A 25,168-nucleotide genomic window follows, 5' to 3' on the forward strand; every position below is an offset into this window, starting at 1 on the left:
ACATGGATTAAGCTGGAAACCATCATTTGCAGCAAAGTAACACAGGAACAGAAAACCAAACACCATGTGTACTCACTCATAAGTAGGAGCTGCACAATGAGAACACATGGACACAGGGAGGGGAACATCACACACTGGGGCCTGTTGGTGGGTGGGGGGCTAGGTGAGGGATGTCATTAGGAGAAATACCTAATGCAGATGATGAGTTGATGGGTGCAGCGATCCACCATGGTACGTGTATACCTATGTAACAAACCTGCACGTTCTACACATGAATCCCAGAACTTAAAGAATAATAATAATAAAAAAGAATAGCAACGTCTGCTCTGAGACAGCAGATTGACGTGTCTTATGTTTTATCCAGCTTTCCACTGTGTGCCTTTTAAGTGGAACACTTAAGCCGTTTACATTCAAAGCTAAGTGGGAGCAATTAGGCCAGTTACATTCACGGTTAATATGTGAGGTTTGGGTCCTATCGTGAAATTTTTAGCTAGTTGCTTTGTAGTTTCTATCTTATGCTTGCTTGGTAGGCTCTGTGGGCTACATACTTATGTGTGTTTTTCTGGTAGTAGGTATGGTTCTTTTGTTTCTATGCCTAGAACTCCCTTAAAGATTTCTTGCAAAGCTGATTTAGGGGTAATAAATTCTCTTAGCCCTTACTTATCTGGAAAAGATTCTATTTCTCCTTCATTTACAAAGCTTGGTTTGGCAGCATATAACTTTGTTGGAATTTCTTTTTCTTAAGAATGCTAAAAATCATCCCCCAGTCTCTCCTGGTTTGTAAGGTTTATGCTGAGAAATCCACTGTTAGACTGATGGGGTTCCCTTTGTAGATGACCTGTCCTTTTTCCCTAGCTGCCTTTAAGAGTTTTTCCTGTTCATGTCCTTTGCCCACTTTTTGATGGGGTTGTTTGTTTTTTTCTTGTAAATTTGTTTGAGTTCATTGTAGATTCTGGATATTAGCCCTTTGTCAGATGAGTAGGTTGCAAAAATTTTCTCCCATTCTGTAGGTTGCCTGTTCACTCTGATGGTAGTTTCTTTTGCTGTGCAGAAGCTCTTTAGTTTAATTAGATCCTATTTGTCAATTTTGGCTTTTGTTGCCATTGCTTTTGGTGTTTCAGACATGAAGTCCTTGCCCACGCCTATGTCCTGAATGATATTGCCTAGGTTTTCTTGTAGGATAGGATTTTAATGGTTTTAGGTCTAACATTTAAGTCTTTAATCCATCTTGAATTAATTTTTGTATAAGGTGTAAGGAAGGGATCCAGTTTCAGCTTTCTACATATGGCTAGCCAGTTTTCCCAGCACCATTTATTAAATAGGGAATCCTTTCCCCATTTCTTGTTTTTGTCAGGTTTGTCAAAGATCAGATAGTTGTAGATATGTGGCATCATTTCTGAGGGCTCTGTTCTGTTCCATTGATCTATGTCTCTGTTGTGGTACAAAGGACATGAACAGACACTTCTCAAAAGAAGACATTTATGCAGCCAAAAAACACATGAAGAAATGCTCATCACCACTGGCCATCAGAGAAATGCAAATCAAAACCACAGTGAGATACCATCTCACACCAGTTAGAATGGCCATCATTAAAAAATCAGGAAACAACAGGTGCTGGAGAGGATATGGAGAAATAGGAACACTTTTACACTGTTGGTGGGACTGTAAACTAGTTCAACCATTGTGGAAGTCAGTGTGGCGATTCCTCAGGGATCTAGAACTAGAAATACCATTTCACCCAGCCATCCTATTACTGGGCATATACCCAAAGGACTATAAATCATGCTGCTATAAAGACACATGCACACGTATGTTTATTGCGGCACTATTCACAATAGCAAAGAGTTGGAACCAACCCAAATGTCCAACAACGATAGACTGGATTAAGAAAATGTGGCACATATACACCATGGAATACTATGCAGCCATAAAAAATGATGAGTTCATGTCCTTTGTAGGGACATGGATGAAACTGGAAAACATCATTCTCAGTAAACTATCGCAAGGACAAAAAACCAAACACTGCATGTTCTCACTCATAGGTGGGAATTGAACAATGAGAACTCATGGACACAGGAAGGGGAACATCACACTCCGGGGACTGTTGTGGGGTTGTGGGAGGGGGGAGGGACAGCATCTGGAGATATACCTAATGCTAAATGACGAGTTAATGGGTGCAGGAAATCAACATGGCACATGGATACATATGTAACAAACCTGCACATTGTGCACATGTACCCTAAAACCTAAAGTATAATAAAAAAAAAAAGAGTTTTTCCTTAGCACGTGGAGAGTCTAGTGACTATATGTCTTTGTGATGTTCATTTTATAAAGTATCTGGCAGATGTTCTCTGGATTTCTCATATCTGAATGTCTACTTCTCTAGCAAAATCAGGACAATTTTGTTAAATTATTCTCTCATTTATATTTTCCAGATTGTTTATTTTATCTCATTCTCTTTCAGGCTTGCCAATAATTCACAGATTTTGTTGCTTTATATAACCTCATATATCTCAAAGGCAGTTCATGTTTTATAATTCATTTTTTTCATTTTTGTCTGACTTAGCTAAAAAGACCAGTCTTCAAGCTCTGAAATTTCTTCTTATGCTTGGTCCAGTCTATTGGTAAAGCTTCCAATTTTATTTTGAAATTTGTTAAGTGAGATTTTTAATTTCAGAAGGTCTGATTGATTTCTTTTTAGCATGGTTATCTCTTTTTTCATTTCCTGGATTCCTTTAGAAGTTTCTTTGTCCTAATTTGTAACCTAGTCTCGGATTTCATTGAGCTACCTTGCAATCCATGCTTTCATTTTTTTAAATTATTTATTTATTTATTTAATTATTTTATTTTTTTATTTTTTTAGACAGAGTCTTGCTCTGTTACCCAGGCTGGAGTTTACTGGTGATCTTGGCTCACTGCAACCTGCACCTCCTGGGCTCAAGCAATTCTCCTGCCTCGGCCTCATGAGTTGCTGGGACTACACATCACGCCCAGCTAACTTGTGTATCTTTAGTAGAGATGGGGTTTCACTATGTTGTCCAGGCTGATCTTGAACTCCTGACCTCAAGTAATCATCCCACCTCAGCCTCCCAAAGTTCTGGGATTACAGACGTGAGCTACTGTGCTTGGTCCATGCTTTGAATTCTTTATCTGTCATTTCTAAGTTTCTATTTCAGTCAAGGACCATTACTAGAGAGCTAGTGCAATCCTGTGGTGGTCACTACATTCAGATTTTTCATGGTGCCAGAATTCTTACACTGGTTACTTCTCATATTGAGATGCTGGCACTTCTAAATTTTGTAATTATTTTCCTGTGGGTAAGATTTTTCTTTTTCTTTCTTTCCCTGTATTATTGTTATCATTAGTATTATTATTATTCCTTTCTCTCCCCTCCCTCAGAGGTGTGACTATAGAGAATACTGGGTAAGGTCTTTTGGCTTTGCTTCTGTAGCCCTATGCACTTCTTTTAGCAGGTTTTACATTGGGTTGTGGAGTGCAACCTAGAAACCTGCAGAAAGCTGGCTGCAGCCAACGTGTCTGGGTATATCCTTGATCCTTGTTTACTAGCAGAAGCTCTTTTGCTTAAGGTAATGGGCTGACTTGTGGAATGTATAGTGGTCTGAGCTTGTTGTTCAGCCCTGTGGCGTAGGAACCATGAAGGGCAGGGCCAGACTGGGTAGGTCCCTCTACAGGTTCCCTGATGGTAGGCACAGGTACCAGCACCAAGAGAAAATCTATTAATAGTAGGAAACCACCAGTGGGCAGCACCCAGAGGTGTGAAGCAGGGAATCTCTATTAACAGTAGGAAACCACCAGTGGGCAGCACCCAGAGGTGTGAAGCAGGGAATCCTCCTCATTCCCAAATTCTCTGCAAAGGGAGGGGGTGACCTATACTCTCAATCCAGGGAGTTGGTGCTACAGATGCCTGGAGATTTGCCTGGGCATGGAGCGGAGAGGGCCCCCTGCACCAAGATCTCTGCACAGGAGAGGTGGGGTGACTCACACTGCTGAATCAGGCAAGTAGGTGCTCTGAATGCCTCTAGATTTGCCTGTGTGTAGAACAGAGAGGGCCTCCCTGCATCATAGTCTCTGTCCAGGAAGGGTCTGGGAGCTCAGGCTGCTGAACCAGGCAAATAGGTGCTCCAAATGCCTGGAAATCTACCTGGGCATGGAGCAGATAGAGCCCAGCTGCACCAAGATCTATGTCAAGGAAGCATGAGACAGCTCAGGCTGCTGAACCAGGCAAGTGGGTGCTCCAAATGCCTGGATTTCTGCCTAAGGGTAGAGCTGAGAGAGCCTTCATGCACCACAATATCAGGAGAGCGAGCAGGCTGGAGTACCCAGCAACAGGGTGTGGACCCAGTTTTAGAGTGCTAAGCTGTCCCTGGCTACAAGTCCTACTGCCTAGAAGAAAATGCAGCTGTAGCAGTACTTCTCTGGAGCCCCTAGAGAATTTGCTTGGTATGTATAAGGAAGGGCACTTTGATATTCACAGAAACTATTAAGAAATTGGTCCTAAAGATCTAGAAAACATAATTCATCAAGGCAGCTGCCCTCCAAGGAAGCTAACCATAGATCATAACTTCCTCTGCCTTCTGTATTTCCTCACCTGGCTGACCAGAACACTGTATGCTGAATAACCCATGCCTTCAAACTGTTTGAACACAGAGATTAAGTACTTCTGATAAAGCTAAAGAATTAACATAAGACCAAGGAATAAATCGATAAAAGACATTCTCAGAAGGTATTTATGGAAAAACAAGAAACTCCATGTTTGCCCTTTATAACCACAGCTAACCTCTACAAATCTCCAGTGCAAGATGACCTTATCTAACCCCAATTTCTCTAATTCATTCTTATCAGTGTCCTACTTCTTGATCCTGTGACCTATACTGGTCTTGTCTCAAACAGGCAAGAAATATTGGTAATAGAATTATGAATAAATTAAATGAATAAATGCATCTTATCTACAATATTAAATTGTTTATGTATCCATATTTTAAAACTGGAAACTCATTTCTTTTTGATTCTAGTACAATTAATATGTGTTTATTCATTGAAAATAAGTATAGAAGTTTAAGACCTCTCATAATCTTACCCTGTAACTTACCTCTTTAACTCCTAAAACAAATTAATTTGGGCATGTATTTTTGAACTCATAAACACAAAGGCACATATACACACACGCTACAGTTCTTATTTAACTTAATACATATGCTTTGAATATTTTAATGGCTGAATAGTTTACTACTGCCTTCATTCACTATATTTTTAAAGTAATTTAGTGTACATTTAAAGCATAGATTATTTGATCAATCTGACAAGCATTTTTTTCTGCCTGCAATTGCTTTTTTACTGTTGCAGAAATTACGTGTAAACATCTTAGGGCATACATATTTACACATTTCTATTTTGTTCTTAATTTGTATACATATTGTTAAATTGTTCTTTTAAATTGACATATCAATGTACATTTCCATTACTATTATTTTCTTTTTTTTCTTTTTTCTTTTTTTTTTTTTTTTTTTTTTTTTTGAGATGGAGTCTCGCTCTGTCGCCCAGGCTGGAGTGCAGTGTTGCTATCTCAGCTCACTGCAAGCTCCGCTTCCCGGGTTCACGCCATTCTCCTGCCTCAGCCTCCTGAGTAGCTGGGACTAAAGGTGCCCGACACTTTGCCTGGCTAATTTTTTTGCATTTTTAGTAGAGACGGGGTTTCACCATGTTAGCCAGGATCTCTAGGTCTCGATCTCCTCGTGATCCACCTGCTTCGGCCTCCCAGAGTGCTGAGATTACAGGCGTGAGCCACTGCGCCTGGCCTCCATTACTATTATTTTCAAGGTGGTATGTACTGACACCTTTACTATCAGGGGATACTAATCAATTTTTAAAATATTTTAATATTTTCTTGCTCATTTCAGTAGGACTTTGAATGTCATAGGAAATACAGAAACAAATAATTGATATCCCAGAACTACAAGTCAGGAGAAACATTTATTACACTAGTTTGAAGTATTTTTATAATTTTCATTTGTTATTTAAAATGAAAATTACAGCTGTGTATAGTGGCTTGCACCTGTAATCCCAGCACTGTGGGAGGCCAAGGCATAAGGCTTGTTGAGTTCAGGAGTTGAAGACCAGGCTGGTCAACATAGCAAGACTCCATCTTTACAAAGAAAAAAAAGAAAGAAAACTAGCCAGGCATGTATGGTGCACTCCTGTAGTCCTAGTTACTCGAGGGCTGAGGTAGGAGAATTCCTTGAGCCCAGCCGGGAGGTTGAGGTTGCCATGAGCTGTGATCACACTATTGTACTCCAGCTTGGGGGACAGAGTGAGACCCTATCTCTAAAAAAAATAGTAAGTTAGAAATGTTTTATTCTATAAAAATATATTTTATTTTATAGATTTGCTAAAGAACACTAATCCTCTAAAATAAAAAGAACACAGAAATTTCCAGTAGTCATACCTTTTAAAAATATTTGTCAGGTTTTACAAATAATTTTAATATATAGAAAATCAGAATATCAAAATACTTGACATAAAATAGAAATTTCATTGTATTCGTGTGTATTACACATATAATATTATATTCATTTGCATACATCTCAGCTGTAAACTGAAATCGAGATGAGGAAGTCATATCACATTGTTACTGGCATGTCTATGCTTAGGGTAGAAGACTGTTAACTGAAGGCAAATACAAACATACTCTAACTTAAGAACACAATACAATAGCTTCGGTGAGTTAAGCTCTTTTTATTCCAAAGCAAATGCTAATGAAAAGTTCCATTAGGAAAGAGTTGCCAAGGGGAGAAAGAAACAAGTCAAATACAAAGTTAGAGAAAAGGGTGATTCTGTATGGTGCCTCAGATCAGACTTCAGTCATTCCTTCTTTCTGTTCACCACTAAGAAGCCCCAGTAAGCTGCTTCCATGGTAAATCTGGACCCTGTGATAGCAGAAACAGGTGTTTCTGAATGGCCTTTCTACTTTTCTATAGACAGCTCACCACCATTTCTCTCTCTCTATATATATATATATATGCATATATACGTAAATAGATACATACACATATGTACATATATTTGTACATATGTGTATGTATCTATTTACGTATATATGCACTTATTTTTATATGTATATATCTGTAAGTTCATTGACCCTGAAGATATTGCAGGTTCGGTTCAAGACTGCTGAAATAAAGTGACCCACAAATTTTTATATTTATATTCTAAAAAGTATATTTGTATATTTATATAAACATATGCAAACAGATATTTTTACGTATGTATATATGCCTATTTATGTATATATGCACTTATTTATATATGTACATATTTGTAAGTTCAGACAGACCTTGGAGATACTGCAGGTTTGGTTCCACACTGCCATAATAAAGTGAATCACAAATTTTTATATTATATTTATATTATAAAAATACACATTTATATTTATACATATATAGACACAGTTATTTGTGCCTATGTATATGTATCTATTTACGTCTATATGCACTTATGTATATATGTATGTATTTGTAAATTCATACGGACCTTGGAGATATTGCAGGTTTGGTCCCAGACTGCCATAATAAAATGACTCACAAATTTTTGGGTTTCCCAATGCGTACAAAAGTTAGGCTTACACTACACTATAGTCTATTAAGTGTGCAATAGCATTATGCCTAAAGGTCAATGTACACACCTTAATTTAAAAATATTTTATTGCTAAAAAATTCTAACAATCTTGTGAGCCTTCAGAGTCATAATCTTTTTGCTGGTAGACAGTCTTGCCTTGATGTTGGTGGTTGCTGACTGATCAGCATGGTGGTCGCTGAAAGTTGGGATAGTTGTGGCAATTTTTTAAGATTATGAAATTTACCACACTTATTGATTCTGTTTCACAAAGGATTTCTCTGTAGCCTAAGATGCTGTTTGATAGCATTTTACCCAAAGTAGAACTTCTTTCAAAATCAGAGTAAATCTTCTTAAACCCTGCCACTGCTTTATCAATTGTCATTTCAACAATGTTCACAGCATCTTCACCAGAACTAGAATTCAGCTCAAAAGAACCATGCTCTTTGCTCATCCATAAAAAGCACCTCCTCTGTTAAAGTTTTTTCATGATAGTGTAACAATTCAGTCACATCAGGACCCACTTGTAATTCTACTTCTCTTGCAATTTTTACCACATTTGCAGTGACTTCCTACACTGAAGTCTTGAACCCCTCAGAGCCATCCATGAAAGGTAAAATCAATTTCTTTCACATTTCCGTTAATGTTTATATTTTGACCTTCTCCCTTGAATCACAAGTGTTCTTTATGGCATCTAGTGTGGTGAATCCTTTCCAAAAGATTTTCAATTTACTTTGCTCAGATCTGTCAGAAGAATCACTATCTATGGCAGCTATAGCCTTGTGAAATGTATTTCTTATATAATAAGACTTGAAAGTCAAAATTACTTCTTGATCCACGGGCTGCAGAGTGTTAAGAGGCATGAAAAAAAAAACCTTTAATCTCTTTTTACATCTCCATTGGAGCTCTTGGGTAAACAGGTACATTTTCAATGAGCAGTCATATTTTGAAAGGCACCTTTTTTCTGAGCAGTAGGTCTCAACAGTGGACTTAAATATCTAGTAAAACATGCTATAAACAGATGTGCCATTATCTAGACTTGTTCCATTTGTAGGGCATAGGAAGAGCAGATTTAACAGTATTAAAGGGCCGTAGGATTTTTAAAATGGTAAATGAGCACTGACTTCAACTTAGTCACCAGAATCATTAGCTCCTAAAAAGAGTTAGCCTGTCCTTCAAAGGTTTGAAGGTTTGAAGCCAGGCATCGACTTCTCTCTAGCTATAAAGTCCTAGATGGAATCTTCTTCCAATAAAAGGCTGTTTAGTCTATATTTAAAATCTCTCATTTAGTGTAGCCACTTTCATCCATCATCTTAGCTAGACCATCTAGAAAACTGGCTGAAACTTCCACATCAGCACTTCACTTTGCACTTTTTTTTTTTTTTTGAGACTGAGTCTCGCTCATCGCACAGGCTGGAGTGCAGTGGCGTGATCTCGGCTCACTGCAAGCTCCCCCTCCCAGGTTCACGCCATTCTCCTGCCTCAGCCTCCCGAGTAGCTGGGACTACAGGCGCCTGCCACCACGCCCGGCTAATTTTTTGTATTTTTAGTAGAGACGGGTTTCACTGTGTTAGCCGGGATGGTCTCGATCTCCTATCCTCGTCGTGATCTGCCCACCTCGGCCTCCCAAAGTGCTGGGATTACAGGTATGAGCCACTATGCCCGGCCCACCTTGCACTTTTATGTTACGGAGATGGCTCCTTTCCTTCAACCTCATGAACTAACCTCTGCTATATTCAAAATTTTCATCTGCCACTTATTCACCTCTCTTAGCTTTCACAGATAAAGAGAGTTAGGGTCTTGCTGTGGATCAGGCTTTGGCTTCGGGGAATTTTGAAGCTGGTCTGATCTTCTATCCAGACCATTAAAACTTTCTTCATATCAGCAATAAGGCTGCTACACTTTCTGAGCACTCACTTGTTCACTGTAATACCACTTTTAATTTCCTTTAAGAGCTCTTTCTTTGCATTCACAACTTGGTTAACTTTCTGGTAGTAGAGTCTTAGTTTTTAGCCTGTGTCAGCTTTCAACATATCTTGCTCACCAAGCTTAATTTTTCTAACTTTTCATTTAAATCGAGAGACTTGCAACTCTTCTTTTCACTTGAACACTTGGAGGCCATTGTACGGTTATTAATTGAACAAATTTTAATATTGTTGTGTATAAGGGAACAGGGAAGCCAAGGGGAGAGAGATATATAGCATTGTACGCAATGTTATCTAAAGAAAAATTGTTTTTGATTATAAAAACTTCCTCTTTAATCAAGGCTTTTAACATAGAACAGATTTTTTTAATAAAATGGAAAGTTTCCAGTATATTGAAATGTGTATTGAAACATCTTACATTTTTAGATAAAATTTTGTATTTATTTTCATGTTATCATTAAATTTTAAGTGATCATTGCATTTTTATTTAAAAAAATGATACTTTAAAGTTTGAGGGAGAGAAGAGAGAATGAACACTGCTTTCCTGTAATAGTATTTGGACAGCTACCATTTAATAGCTCACAGCCACTTGGCCTTTCTCTCACAGAATGGCAGATTGTTTCTGTGAGATTAGAAACCAAGATGCGCAACCGGTTCTCCCAAACATGGAGTCCTGTAGCCCAGGTCTTACCTGAATCAGGATGAGGGAGTGGTGGGTCCAGGTGGGGCTGCTGGCCGTGCCCCTGCCTGCTGCGTACCTGCACATCCCACCCCCTCAGCTCTCCCCTGCCCTTCACTCATGGAAGTCTACAGGCAAGTTTTTCACTTACAAGGGACTGCTTATCTTCTACCAAGACTCTGTGGGTGTGGTTGGAAGTCCAGAGACAGTTGTGCTTTTACACGGTTTTCCAACATCCAGCTACGATTGGTACAAGATTTGGGAAGGTCTGACCTTGAGGTTTCATCGGGTGATTGCCCTTGATTTCTTAGGCTTTGGCTTCAGTGACAAACCGAGACCACATCACTGTCCCATATTTGAGCAGGCCAGCATCGTGGAAGCGCTTTTGCAGCATCTGGGGCTCCAGAACCGCAGGATCAACCTTCTTTCTCATGACTATGGAGATATCGTTGCTCAGGAGCTTCTCTACAGGTACAAGCAGAATCGATCTGGTCGGCTTACCATAAAGAGTTTCTGTCTGTCAAATGGAGGGATCTTTCTTGAGACTCACCGTCCACTCCTTCTCCAAAAGCTACTCAAAGATGGAGGTGTGCTGTCACCCATCGTCACACGACTGATGAACTTTTTTGTATTCTCTCGAGGTCTCACCCCAGTCTTTGGGCCGTATACTTGGCCCTCTGAGAGTGAGCTGTGGGACATGTGGGCAGGGATCCGCAACAATGACGGGAACTTAGCCATTGACAGTCTCTCACAGTACATCAATCAGAGGAAGAAGTTCGGAAGGCGCTGGGTGGGAGCTCTTGCCTCTGTAACTATCCGCATTCATTTTATCTATGGGCCACTGGATCCTGTAAATCCCTATCCAGAGTTTTTGGAGCTGTACAGGAAAATGCTGCTGCAGTCCACAGTGTCGATTCTGGATGACCACATTAGCCATTATCCACAGCTAGAGGATCCCATGGGCTTCCTGAATGCATATATATGGGCTTCATCAACTCCTTCTGAGCTGGAAAGAGTAGCTTCCCTGTATTACCTCCCCTACTCCCTTATCTGTATTCCACTTAGGAAGAAATGCCCAAAAGAGGTCCTGGCCATCAAACATTATTCTCTGACAAAGTCCACTTTATTCAAATTGGTGAACAGTGTATAGGAAGAAGCTAGCAGGAGCTCTGACTAAGGTTGACATAATAGTCCACCTCCCATTACTTCGACATCTGATCAAATGTATAGACTTGGCTTTGTTTTTGTGCTACTAGGAAATTCTGATGAGCATTATTATTCACTGATGCACAAAGACGTTCTTTTGCATAAAAGACTTTTTTAACACTTTGGACTTCTCTGAAATATTTAGAAGTGCTAATTTCTGGCCCACCCCCAGCAGGAATTCTATAGTAAGGAGGAGAAGAAGGGGGCCTCCTTCCCTCTCCTTGAATGACGTTATGGGCACATGCCTTTTAAAAGTTCTTTAAGCAACACATAGCTGAGTCCTCTTTGTCATACCTTTGGATTTAGTTTCATCTGCTGTTTTTAGTTATAAACATTTTGTTAAAATAGATATTGGTTTAAATGATACAGTATCTTAGGTATGATTTAAGACTATTATTTACCTATACATTATATATATTTTATAAAGATACTAAACCAGCATTCCCTTACTCTGCCAGAGTAGTGAAGCTAATTAAACATGTTTGATTTCTGAATAAATTGAACTAAATCCAAACTATTTCCTAAAATCACAGGACATTAAGGACCAATAGCATCTGTGCCAGAGATGTACTGTTATTAGTTGGGAAGACCAATTCTAACAGCAAATAACAGTCTGAGACTCCTCATACCTCAGGGGTTAGAAGCATGTCTCTCTGGAGCTACTGTAGAGGGGAAGGGATTGTTGTGTAGTCCAAGTCACCATGCTGAATGTACACTGATTCCTTTATGATGACTGCTTAACTCCCCATTGCCTGTCCCAGAGAGGCTTTCCAAAGTAGCTCAGTAATTCCTGTACTTTACAGACAGGAAAGTTCCAGAAACTTTAAGAACAAACTCTGAAAGACCTATGAGCAAATGGTGCTGAATACTTTTTTTTTTTAAGCCACATTTCATTGTCTTAGTCAAAGCAGAATTATTAAGTGATTATTTAAAATTCATTTTTTTAAATTAGCAACTTCAAGTATAACAACTTTGAAACTGGAATAAGTGTTTATTTTCTATTAATAAAAATGAATTGTGACAAAAAAACCAAAACAACAACAAAAAACTATATAATTCATGTTTCATAAATTTATTTTATTATGTAATACATATTTAATACAATTAAATTATAATTACATATATAAATATATTTAACTTCAGTATTCAAAATAAGAATTACTATGTCTTTGCACAATATATTCATCTAGTAACCTCACGCTCACTCTTTTAAACCACTACTTGGTTTAACTTTATACGTTTTTGCTGTCATGCAAACAGTTTTCTATAATCAAAAGGCAAATCTTCAACTTTGCCACGCTTATTCTTCTGGTTCAGTCCTTAAAAAAAAAAAAAAAACAAGAATACAAGGCATGTTTCTGCCTACTTATCGCTGGACAGGTTATTAAGTGACTATCCAGATTCACTTCCGTTAGAGGCAATGCTGTTATTTTTAAGAAGCTGGAAAAGAGAATTATAAACAATTGCAACTAATGAAAAATAGTAGTTGACTGAGCATGGTGGCTCATGTCTATAATTCCAGCACTTTGGAAGATCGACGAGGGAGAATCGCTGAAGCCCGGGAGATCAATACCAGCCTGGGCATATAGTGAGACTTTGTCTCTACAAAAAATTTTAAAAATTGGCCCAGTGTAGTGGTGTGTGCCTGTAGTCCTAGCTACTTGGTAAGCTGAGGTGGAAGAACTGCTTGAGCACAGAAGGCAGAGGTTGGAGTAAGCCAGTTAGCCAAGATTGCAACACTGAACTTCACCCTGGGTGACTGAGATCTTGTCAAAAAACAAAAAACAAACAAACAAACAAAAAGTAGTATTGGAAAAAGAGGAGAGCTGTTCTATGTGGCTAGATATGCTCTTTACACATTAGCATCTTTTGCAATTCCTTACCTAGATCATTAAATAAATACATAATTTATTGAATGCATTGATGTTTATTAAAATTTTAATACATATTAAGATGGTTTCACTACAGATATTACTGATAATAGATACTTCAACACAAGTTCAGAAAATCTGCGATGCATGTCTTCAAACTAGTAAATTTTATTCCTTACCACTCTTGTCAGCATAATTTCTTTATTGCCACCAAGAGTCTTGGATCTAGGTCAGTCAGAATGTAGCAAAGGGATATCAGAGCTATTGTGGTCAGTGAGTAGACATTAAACAGGAATTAAATAAGATATTTGTCATATAGATCTATATCTAATATAGGCATATATTTTCCATTAATTCATATTCATTCAGATACTAACATGAATTGAGCAAGACTCTGCCTCTTGCATATAATGCATGTGTTCTAAAAACAATGGGCAGATTGGAGTTGGAATATACCAGCAAATGCAATCATTCTAAATTAGTGACCTGGGGGATTGGGCATGAACTCTAAACACAGTATGAGAAATTATTACTCCGTAGTAAAGGTTTCAATAATACATTATACACATTTCACCACTCAAAACACCAAAGGAAATCTGTATACAAAGCAGCAACATGGTTAATACTGTTTCCCTATTAACTTTATGATGCATAATACTTGTATAATGCTGTGAAAATGCTCACTTACAATGAAGGATAATGACGACAATAACACTTTATTCAATGCTTTAATTTGTCCCATGAATCATCCAGGCCTATGTAATTGCATTGGTAATATGACACTATTGTATAAACAGGTCATGTGCAAATGGAATGGGCCCTTCCTAACTGGGCCATAGTAAGCACTTCTATGAAAAGATTTGCTAGGTAATTTTACCTGAATGTATCTGCTCTCTCACAGAATTTACTTTTTTTTTTTTTTTTTTTTTTTGTAAATCTATACATAGACTGAAACTTGATTGTCCTACAACACTAAAATAAGATTGAGGAAGGTTTGCTGGGTTTTCAAGTGCTGTGTTGATTCCTAGAAAATATTTATTTCTATGCATTAATAGTTTTATGCTACCTACTGTGGATATTATATCTACTTCTCCTCATACTTAAGTGACGATGAGCCATTATAATTAAATAATAAAATGTGAGCTATATTTAGTTATATAAAAAGTTAATGAAAGATTTCATGTAAATGAGTGGCTAGATGGAGAAGTTTTTGAAATATCAATGGGGATTGTGATGATTATGGAATATATATCAACAATGAAATGAGTATAATGCTGATTTTCACTACAGAGAATGGTAATACAATTATGACCGATAATATAAAAACATGTTTAAAATTATCTAAAAGAGATGTATTATCCTTAAAATGCAATAAGGAAAGGTTAAAATATGCCCTATTTGAATCCCTGTCAAAAATTCAGAAAATTATCAGAAACAAATATACAGAAACAGGCTAAGATAAATTAAGCTTCTATAGACTCTGAAAAATTATAGAGGTTTTCAAAAGGCAACAGATTTTCTTATTCTTTTTCCTTGTTTTTTAAATGCCTAATCTTTGAGGCCTGCAGTTTACAAAAAATTCTCTGAGCATGATGATAACCCTAGAATCAGAACTGAAGATTACTGCAGACCTAGAACAAATAGAAAACCAGAATGTTAAATGGGGGGCTCGATTTTGGCCTATACATTTTATATGATAAGATGCAGCCAATAAAATAAAGCTATTGAAGATCTCACATTAACTTAAGAAGTACTTGTGTTATAATGTTATGTAAAAAAATCCACAACATAAAGTTAGATTTCACATGATAACTAATATAGAATAATGGAAGAAGATATACAAAGATGTTAACAATAAACGGCTTTGGTTCATCAGAGAACAGGTTTCATTTTTCGATACTAACAAATTTATTTTATATTTTAAAATTACTGTAATAACTATATATTATATAACTAAAATGTAGCAATGTGATGTAAAAATGTCACAGCTACTACTAGATGTATTACAGTCATGGAAAGGGAAAGGAAATCAGCAACAATGTAGAAATTTGAATCAGATAAAGATTGAATTAGGCGAAGAGCTTTACTTAGAGATATCTAAGTTACAGTCTGGAATACAGTCATCCTGTTAATGTGTCCAAATACCATATTTATTTTGCTGAAAGAGTCCATATTTCACAAGAGTCATACTTTTCTGAAAATTCAAGTCTTGCAGTGGTATGGAGAAATAGAAAAAAAATAGAGCAGAAAGAGGAATCAGAATGCCAGGGGCTATGGGGACTTGAGGTGGTGGGGGCACAGTAGTAAATAAGGTTGGTATGTTGGTTTCAATATGAGGGCAAGATTTGAGCAAAGCTTCGAGAGAGGAGAGAGAGTTAGCCAAATCGATATATAGGCTACACTGTTTTAAATAAGCTGACATATTGCTTCCTTTTTGAAAGGTTCTGGAATCCTAGTAACTCTAATGCAAACAACCGCTTGACTCCTTTGGAACATTTATACAAATGACCCCACAGCACTCATAATTAAAGTTAGTTTCTATTCTGAGTTGCTAGCTGAAATTATTATTCTATTAGGATTTTGTTCTATATTATGTTATTAGCACTATGGGAGTTACCAAGAGAAGCTGCTCAATGATAACAGCCCCATTAATGCCTCTAGTGAAATACTTTAAACAGTTCTTTATTGATCTTGGTTCCAAATACATCAAAATGTTGTATTAAAGTTTTGTTGAACTATTCACCCTACTGGCATTCTCAGGTGGCTACATTCCCAGTTCAAAAGTTCTTATTCTTGAGCTCCAGGTAGAAATGAAGAAATAACAAAACTGACCTAACTGAAAAATGTGGGTTGACTTTATTCAAGCTTTTTAATCATTAAAAAAATTTTTACTTCTTTTTTCCATATTAGGAATGTGCTACTTGTCATTTATTTGTATTAAATATATATAAATATACACATACACACATATATACATACAAAGTAAGAAACCCCAAGAACAAAGACTGCAATGAAAATATAATTTATTGTATGAAAGCTCTAAATTCTAATTCACTACTCTAAGACCAGTCCAATTCACAAGTAAATGAATGACCTGAACTGACCCTCAGACAATTAATCAAGAGGTCTTGAATGTGTTTCATTCTAACCCTAGTAAAGATCTATTTAAATCATAGTTTCTGTCATGAAATATGTGTATATATTCTACTTGTGGCTGAAGTTAAGCCAAGCTAAATTTGTAAACAATTATTCTATATTTATCATTGAGCTTTATGATATGCCAGTTGGTCTGGTTCTGATTCAAATGCATCATAATGGTAGCATACGCAGTCTTGCAGAACTGAGGCTTCCTTTTGACAGTGTCACTACTGAGGGCCATAAGGAGCATATAATAACTGAAGTCACTAACATAAACTCAACAGCATGTATGATTATTTAATTGTTTTACTTCAATCCAAATAATTTTCTAACTTCATGAAGAGTAAGACCGTCAACAGCAAGTGTACAGAAGGTAGATGTCATTAAATAATTTATGATCAAGTCCATAGTGAAGAATATATATGACGCTGTTGTTTTCATGATATTCAACTAAGGCAGTCATAGTGCCAACCATTTCACTATACTGAGGCAAACAGATATTTGCTAAAGTATTTTGAATCATTCATTACTCAGTTGGGTAAAACTTTATTTATACTGAAATTAACTGAATTTTGCTTTCTACCCTTGATCTTAGTCAAAAGGCCAAGAAGTGGTTGAATTTTGCTTCCTTTTCTATCTCACATAAATGTAGACTCATACTCTAAACGGTTTCCCTGTCTATTGTGAATTGTTTCTGTGAAAGAAGGTCCTAATATTTTATATAAACTGCATATATATATAGTAACAACAACACAGTATGCTATTTCAAACACCAGAAAGTGTCATTCTTTAGAATGATGAAGTGCTCTTCATCTTTCTAAAATGTTGATGAAATTAAATTAAAATTGTGCTTTATGAGTTTACCATCAGCCTGTAAGTAAGGTCATCTCATCATTCTTACTCAAACATGAAATAACATGAGTAAAATAAGATTTAAGTAATTAAGATACATAGGTTAGATTTGGCAGAAAGAGAAAACTTCAATTCTCTAGCATTTGTGCCTCCAAACTGTATCCTATATCACTATTGAAATCAGAAAGGAACATAAAAACACCAATTTTAAAATGTCAATTTATTTTTAATACATGAAGTTAGATCTCCCATGTGTTGAACAGATTTTTCTCATACATTATACCTTAAAAACTTTATTTTTCATCTATTATGCCTTGAAGGTTTTTCCATGGACCTATCTAAAATAGTTGAGATGAAAATGGACTTACACTTTTTAAAAGTTAATTTAATTAGCCAGTCTCCATTATTTTTGCCAATATTTATTTTGGCAAAAGTAAATAAATCTATATTATGCTGTAATAAATTATATTGGAAAAAGAAGTATATAACGAGTTAATATTTTAAAAAATCTGCTCTTTGTCATTCTAAAATGCCAATGAAATTAAATCAAAATTGTACTTTGGGAGGCAGATCTGTTGACAAGAAAAAAGAAGTGTTCATGAACGCAGAGCATGCACCTTCGTTTAATTGATTACACTCTGGCTCATAAAAATGTGTAGTAAGTAATCTGTATGTATTTCACTGTATTACTGTAAAAGAGATTCATAGGAGGTAACTAGACTTTATTATTAATATTCAAAGGTCAAAGCAAAATTGGGAGATGAATTGAAAACTACACATTTCCCCAAAGTCTCTATTATAAAACAGTAAGAATAAAAACTCTCACTGACAACAGAAAGTTTAAATTTTAACCATATGCTAAGAGCTCATGTATGATTTTCAGTTTCTGTGCCAAACTCTTCCATTTCTAAAAATCTTTCATTTTCTCTTTTACATGAAAATAAAGTATTTTGATATATAACTAGAGTTGAATAAGCATACATGTTTTATATTTATCCTCCAGAATAAACATGTTGGTTTTTTTCTTCCTACTATTGAGGCAATTTCATCTTGTGAAATCACAAAGCCTAGTGCTTTACTGGCCTCTGTTGTTACAATCTCAGTATAACACTTCCACACATGCAGTGTAATACCATTTTGATATATTTGATGAAGAAATAATGTGTAGTCTAAGGTTTTAAATATGCCACAGAAGAGGAATCAAATTACTGTCAGATTATACAAAAACTTCAGCAATTCTTTTTGAAATAATATGTGGCATATAATTGCCACACATCAGACATACACTGAAGTGAGAAAAACCTCATCTTCTAAAAGTTCCCTTAGTTACTTTTTATAAATCAATTAGATAGTGCTTTCTGTCCCAGATCATATACTTTCCTAGCAATCAAGCTAAACATATCCTGGCAGAAATCCTTGATGCATCTTGCCAAATGTGATGTTAATACAGATCGAGCATTTCTAACCTAAAAATCTGAAATCTGAAATGCTCCAAAATTTGTAACTTTTCGAGCACCAATGTGAAATAGTGACACCTTTGCTTTCTGTTAGTTCAATGTACACAAACTTTATTTCATGCAAAAAATTGTTTCAAATATTGAATAGAATTAGCTTCAGGCTATGTGTATAAGGTGTATATGAAACATAAGTAAATTTTGTGTTTAAACTTGGGTCCTATCCCCAAGATATTTCATTATGTCTGTATAAACATTTCGAAATCTGAAAAAATTTGAAATCTGAAACACTCTGGCCCCAAGCATTTTGGATAAGGGATATTCAACCTTTATTCACTTTGTAATGCTGAAGAGGGATTGTGTGAAGTAAATAATATATACTGCATTGCAAAAAACACATCCAGGCCATAATTAATTTATTCAGTCAAGAGATTAAGCCTGTATTTTTCCTATTTAGAGATGGTAACCACTGAAGTATCAATTTTACCAAATTTTCATCAAAGAATGTAACTCAGTTTTTGCTTGATAAAATACCAAGGTACACAATATTATTAGGGATTTATTTCAATGACACATTAAATGTTTCTTAAACTTTTATTTGCATAAATAGAGATGATAAAAATAGCAAAGAGATGCTTTCTAGGTTATTAAAGAATAGGAGAAGGGCCGGGCACAGTGGCTCATGCCTGTAAGCCCAGCATTTTGAGAGGCCAAGGCAGGCAGATCACTTGAAGCCAGGGATTCGAGACCAGCCTGGCCAACACGGTGAAACCCTGTCTCTACCACAAATACAACAAAATTAGTCGGGTACGGTGGCGCCGCCTGTAGTCCCAGCTACCCGAGAGGCTGAGGCAAGAGAATTCCTTGAACCCAGGAGGTGGAGCTGAGATCGCATCACTGCACTCCAGGCTGGACAACAGAATGAGACTCAGTCTCAAAAAAAAAAAGAATAGAAGAAAATAGCAGGAATTGTTGTCTTAAAAATGTCATTGAGTGCGCTCTAATCATCCTGGTCTTAATGTAAAAGCTCAGCTGTCATCTTTGCTGACAAACTAATGCTTTACTATAAAGCCTACAAAGACTGAATCTCCAGGTAGTCCTTTTCCTCCCAGGTATTGTCTAGATCAGTACTTTCCAAAGGAAAGATAACGTGAGCCACATATTAATTTTTAAGTAAAAGTAATTAGTAAAAGAAAAAGAAGAAAGGGAAGGAAGGAAGGAAGGAAGGAAGGAAGGAAGGAAGGAAGGAAGGAAGGAAGGCAGGCAGGCAGGCAGGCAGGCAGAAAAGGAGGGAGGGAGGGAAGGAGAAAAGAAAGAAAATAAGAAAGAAAAAAGAGAAAAAGAAAGAAAGAGAGAGAGAGAAACAAAAAGAAAGAAAGAGAAAGAAAGAAAGAGAAAGAAAGAGAGAGAAAAGAAGGAAAGGACAAAGGAAGAGAGGAAGGGAAAGGAGAGGAAGGAAGGGAACTTCTCAAGGATATAGTATGTCTGAGTTGAGAGAATATGATAAAATATATATGCAAAATATTCAGAATGTGAGAAGGTGTTAACAGCAAGGGTTAAAAATGGAAAAGGAAAGAGGGATAGATAGATCCAGAGGTTGAGGGCCTGTTTGCAAATTTAAAAGGGTGATCAGAGTGTATTATGGAAGTGGTGATATGTTTTAAAGACTTTAAAATGTCAAGGAAGTAAACCATATGTATAAATAGGGGGAAGAGTTTTTCAGGTATGGGGCACAGTAGATGAATAATTCTTGCTAGGTGCATATTTATGAGAGACAGGACTAGCTGGATTTCCTAGGCCAACTAAGAATTCCTGAGTCTAGCTGGGGATGTGATTGCACCCACCTTTAAACGTGGAGCTTGTAACTCAGCTCACACTTGACCAATCAGGTAGTAAAGAGGGCTCACTAAAATACAAATTAGTCTAAAAGCAAGAGGTAAAGAAAAGTCAAATCATCTATCATCTGAGAGCACAGCGGGGAGAGACAATGATTGGAATATAAACCCCAGGCATTCGAGCTGGGAGTGGCAACCCACTTTGGGGGACAATCCTCTTTGGGTCCCCTCCTATTGTATGGGAGCTCTTTCACTCTATTACATCTTGCAACTGCACACTCTTCTGGTCTGTGTTTGTTACCGCTAGAGCTGAGCTTTCACTTGCCGTCCACCACTGCTGTTTGCCACTGTCACGGACCTGCCACTGGCTTCCACCCCTCCGGATCCGGCAGGGTCTCTGCTGTGCTCCTGATCCAGCAAGATGCCCATTGCCACTCCAGATCGGGCTAGAGGCTCACCATTGTTCCTGCATGGCCAAGTGCCTGGGTTTGTCCTAATAGAGCTGAACACTAGTCGCTGGGTTCCACGGTTCTCTTCCATGACCCACAGCTTCTAATAGAGCTATAACACTCACTGCATGGCCCAAGGTTCCATTCCTTGGAATCCGTGAGGCCGAGAACCTCAGGTCAGAGAATAAAAGTCTTGCTGCCATCTTGGGAGCTGCCCGCCACCATCTTGGGAGCCACCAGCCACCATCTTGGGGGCAGCTCACAACCATCCTGGGAGCCCTAAGAACAAAGACTCCAAGGTAACATCTAGTGTTAGAAAGAGTCAGGAGACCTATGAGACTTAGGCAGAGTGTGGCACTAGAAGAAAAATAGAAGATGTGGGCTGAGGGGAGATGGGTGACCAAATCATAGAGGACCTTATAGACTATTACAGACTTTAGCTCTTAATGTAAGAATGAGAAAGCCTATGAAGGATCATTGCTGGCTGCTAATACTGAGAATAAACTATATACCACCATAAGAAAGAGTGAAAATTAGAAAATGTGTCTAGTAACTGGGTAAGAGATAATAATGTCTTATTCCAGGGCAAAGGTGTTTATACTATAGTCATGTTCTGGGTATAGCTTGAAGATTGGGTCAACAGAATCTGCAGACAGATTTTTTTTTTTTTTTTTTTTTTTGAGATGGAGTCTTGCTCTGTTGCCCAGCCTGGAGTGCAGTGGCATGATCTCGGCTTACTGCAAGCTCCTCCTCCTGGGTTCACGCCACTCTCCTGCCTCAGCCTCCTGAGTAGCTGGGACTACAGGCTTTTTTTTTTTTTTTTTAAGAAGGAGTCCCACTCTGTCGCCCAGGCTGGAATGCAGTGGCGCAATCTCAGCTCACTGCAACCTCTGCCTCCCGGGTTCAAGCAATTCTCTTCCTCAGCCTCCTAAGTAGCTGGAATTACAGGTGCCTGCCAGCACGCCCAGCTAATTTTTTTGTATTTTTGGTAGAGACGGGGTTTCACCATCTTGGCCAGGCTGGTCTTGAACTCCTGATCTCATGATCCACCTGCCTTGGCCTCCCAAAGTGCTGGGAGTACAGGCATGACCCACCATACCCGGCCCAGACAGATTTAATATAAGGGACAAGAGAAAGAGAAGAGTTAAGGGTAACTTTAATATTTACTTGAGTAATTGGAAGAATGAAGTTGCCACAGATTGGACGAGAAAGACTGTGGGAAGAGCACATTCAGAAGTGAAAAGAGTTCTGTTTTGGACTTGCTAAGTTTAAGATATCTATTTAAATGTTTTGACAACTAGAGGCCTGTGAGGGAAAGAAAATAAAAAGCAGTTTGCTTTCCTGTAAGCCAGGGGGAAAGATGTGGATGTGCTTCAAGAAGGAAGAAGTAAACAACTGAATTAAATGTTACTAATAGGTCAAATAAATTGAAGACTGAGATTTGACTATTTCATTTAATACTAGAATAAAAAGAAACTTCTTTTTAGAATTTGAGAAATAAAAGTAGATATTAAAAAATCCATAGAATGGAAGAAAAAATATGATTTCTAAAAAGGAGGAGAAAAATTACTGTAATTATTGGATTATGTAAGTAAAATCAGATAGATTCTAGCATAAAAGAAGTGAGGATTTTTAGCCGGGCATGGTGGCGGGCTTCTGTAATCCCAGCTACTGGGGAGGCTGAGGCAGGGAGAATTGCTTGAACTTGCAGAGGTTGCAGTGAGCCAAGGTCACACCACTGCACTCAAGCCTGGGTGACAGAGCAAGACTTTGTCTCAAAAATAAGTGAAAAAGAAAGAAAGAAAGGAGAGAGAGAGAAAGAAAGAGAGAGAAAGAGAGAAAGAGAAAGGAAAGGAAAGAGAGAGAGAGGACGGGGAGGGAGGGAGGATTTTGCCCAGGAACACTGAGAATTCATTCAGAATAATAAGAGGAAAATCAGGAGTATTTGTATAGTTACAGGTAGATTGTAGACTTGTAGACGTGATATGGAAGCATGTGAAAGTTCTCCTCCAATTTATCAAGCAAGTGTAGAAGTGGATGTTGAAGGTTGAAGAAGGGGAGACAGTATGAATTAGTCATATGGAAGAGTGGATTGTGAAGTGTAGCATCATCACTGGGTTACATAAAGAATGTCTTTGAGATTAGCAAAAAAAAAAAAAAAAGCAGCCCAGGATCAGTGCTCCTTTGACAAATCTCTTTCTAGGATCGTGGCCTCTCTACACGTGTGATCTAAGAGTTCACATAAAATGCCCTCTACGTCTAGTTGAACATTGTCTGACACTGGTAATGTTTGGCTTTATCTAACCTCAGTTGAATTCTTGCCCACTGAAAATTGGTTGCGATTGAAAATTCTTCAGTGATTTTTAAATGTATTCCATTCTTAATGGCTGATCTCTTCTCTCATTTAAACACAGAATTCACACTCATTAAATGATGACTTTTTTAATTAGAGAAGATAGTCTGGAAAAGTCTGTGCTTCTGAAACTTTAGTAATTTGCAAAGCACCTTCAGGAGTTTCTTCTTACCTAGTTGCGTTGAATGGACCTATGTTAATTTGTCTGTGAAGCAAGTGTTAAGTACTTTGAGTAAATATTGGTAGCCTTCGGCAGTTTGAGGTAGGTAGGAGCTATTTAACTTTTCTCCCATTATCTCTATGCCAGCTGGTATGTCACAATAACTGCAAGTCTTATTCCAATTTCTGATAAAGATACAAACATTGAGAAGAAACAAAACAGCCAAGCAATCTGTTCATACAGGCTTAGTGGAGATCTCACTCTGTCCTGAGACATTCCAGGGAGCACCTTGCGAGAAGTTTCACGCTGAGGTAGAGTTAACACTCGTCTGATGGCGGGATCAGCCATACCACATGTCTAGTCAGATTGGTTGGCAGAATATTCTAGTTAATCAGAAGCCCAGGACTAAACAGATTTCTAAACCTAAAGTGGAACTCCCTATGTGTGAGAATGTCAGACTTGCCATTTTCTTACTTGTTATGCATGCAAGGGTGGGAAACTGTAAAATCATGTGTTTTCAAAGCAAGTGTTTTAATATTACTCATCAATTAAAAAAATACTGCATGCACCCCTAATGACAATTATTAAATGTCCCCATATAGACTTCAATGACAATATTGAAGTGCTTAAACATTCTGAACTATAGATTCCTGATTTGGATAGTGAAAATGCCAACCAAACACTTGGTTATAATCAAGGTTATAAATCAAGGTTAACTAAAACACATGAATTCACATTGATATAATATTGTTTATGTGGAGTAATTCATCCTTGCTCATCAAAATCAGAACCAGATAATCAGTACTCTTACTTCATTCCATTTGCATATATGTATATGTAATGTGTCTACTTAAATGTCTTCCTGGTCAATATGTATATTAAATCATAAGTTGGAGAACTAGCTACATTTCATTGTAAAAAATGCACTTTTAATAAATGCCTGACTCGAAAATGTTTGGTAGACAGTCTAAATGAGGGTGCACTTTGAAAACTTAATGACTTTAATATTCATCAAGGTAAATATAGTCTTGGTATTAAAATTATATTTTCAGAATAGCATAAATATGAGAAGGTCTATCAACTCTGTACTATTATTAGTATTAATAGATTAAAACAGCACAAGCATTGCCAAAAAGTAAAAATAATTTTCTCTCCATGTGGTATCCTAGTGAAGCACAGTTTACAACAAATACATAATTTTTAAAAATTTAATTACATTATTTTCCTATAATTCTATTTTATAAAATCTATCTTAATAATTATTTAACAAACCCTCTGAAAATAGAATCAGAAGAATCTCATCTCTCTTGCTAATTTTTAATTAATGTATATGACATTTCTCCTAATAATTAGTTATAAGACAAATCTCATTCAAATAAACTTTAGATACCAGTAAAGGACTCTCATTATGTCAAGTGGAACCTAAAAAAATTAGCCTTTTAGTATACCAGATTTATTTATTCTATTTAGAAATAAATATGATATTTCCATAATACTTGCCCTTAGAGTCTTCATTTTACTATATATTATACAGACACTTTATGAAGAATTTTTTCAGCTACTTTTAACTGCACTATTTTGTCCCAAATTAAATAAAAATGGCTCATTTTCAATCAT

General features: G+C 37.0%; 1 protein-coding gene across 1 annotated transcript; it reads left to right on the forward strand.

Moving 5' to 3' along the window:
* Positions 1 to 10,244: 10,244 nt before the first annotated feature.
* LOC116469838 (mesoderm-specific transcript homolog protein-like) lies at positions 10,245 to 11,238 on the forward strand. Its single transcript, XM_032155489.3, is given in 2 exon segments — positions 10,245 to 11,209; positions 11,212 to 11,238. Coding segments are annotated over 2 exon segments (981 nt in total). The 5' UTR covers positions 10,245 to 10,255.
* The last annotated feature ends 13,930 nt before the right edge of the window (positions 11,239 to 25,168 follow it).

The sequence above is a fragment of the Hylobates moloch genome, unplaced genomic scaffold (genome assembly GCF_009828535.3).
Source record: "Hylobates moloch isolate HMO894 unplaced genomic scaffold, HMol_V3 SCAFFOLD_2, whole genome shotgun sequence".
Lineage (NCBI taxonomy): Eukaryota > Metazoa > Chordata > Mammalia > Primates > Hylobatidae > Hylobates > Hylobates moloch.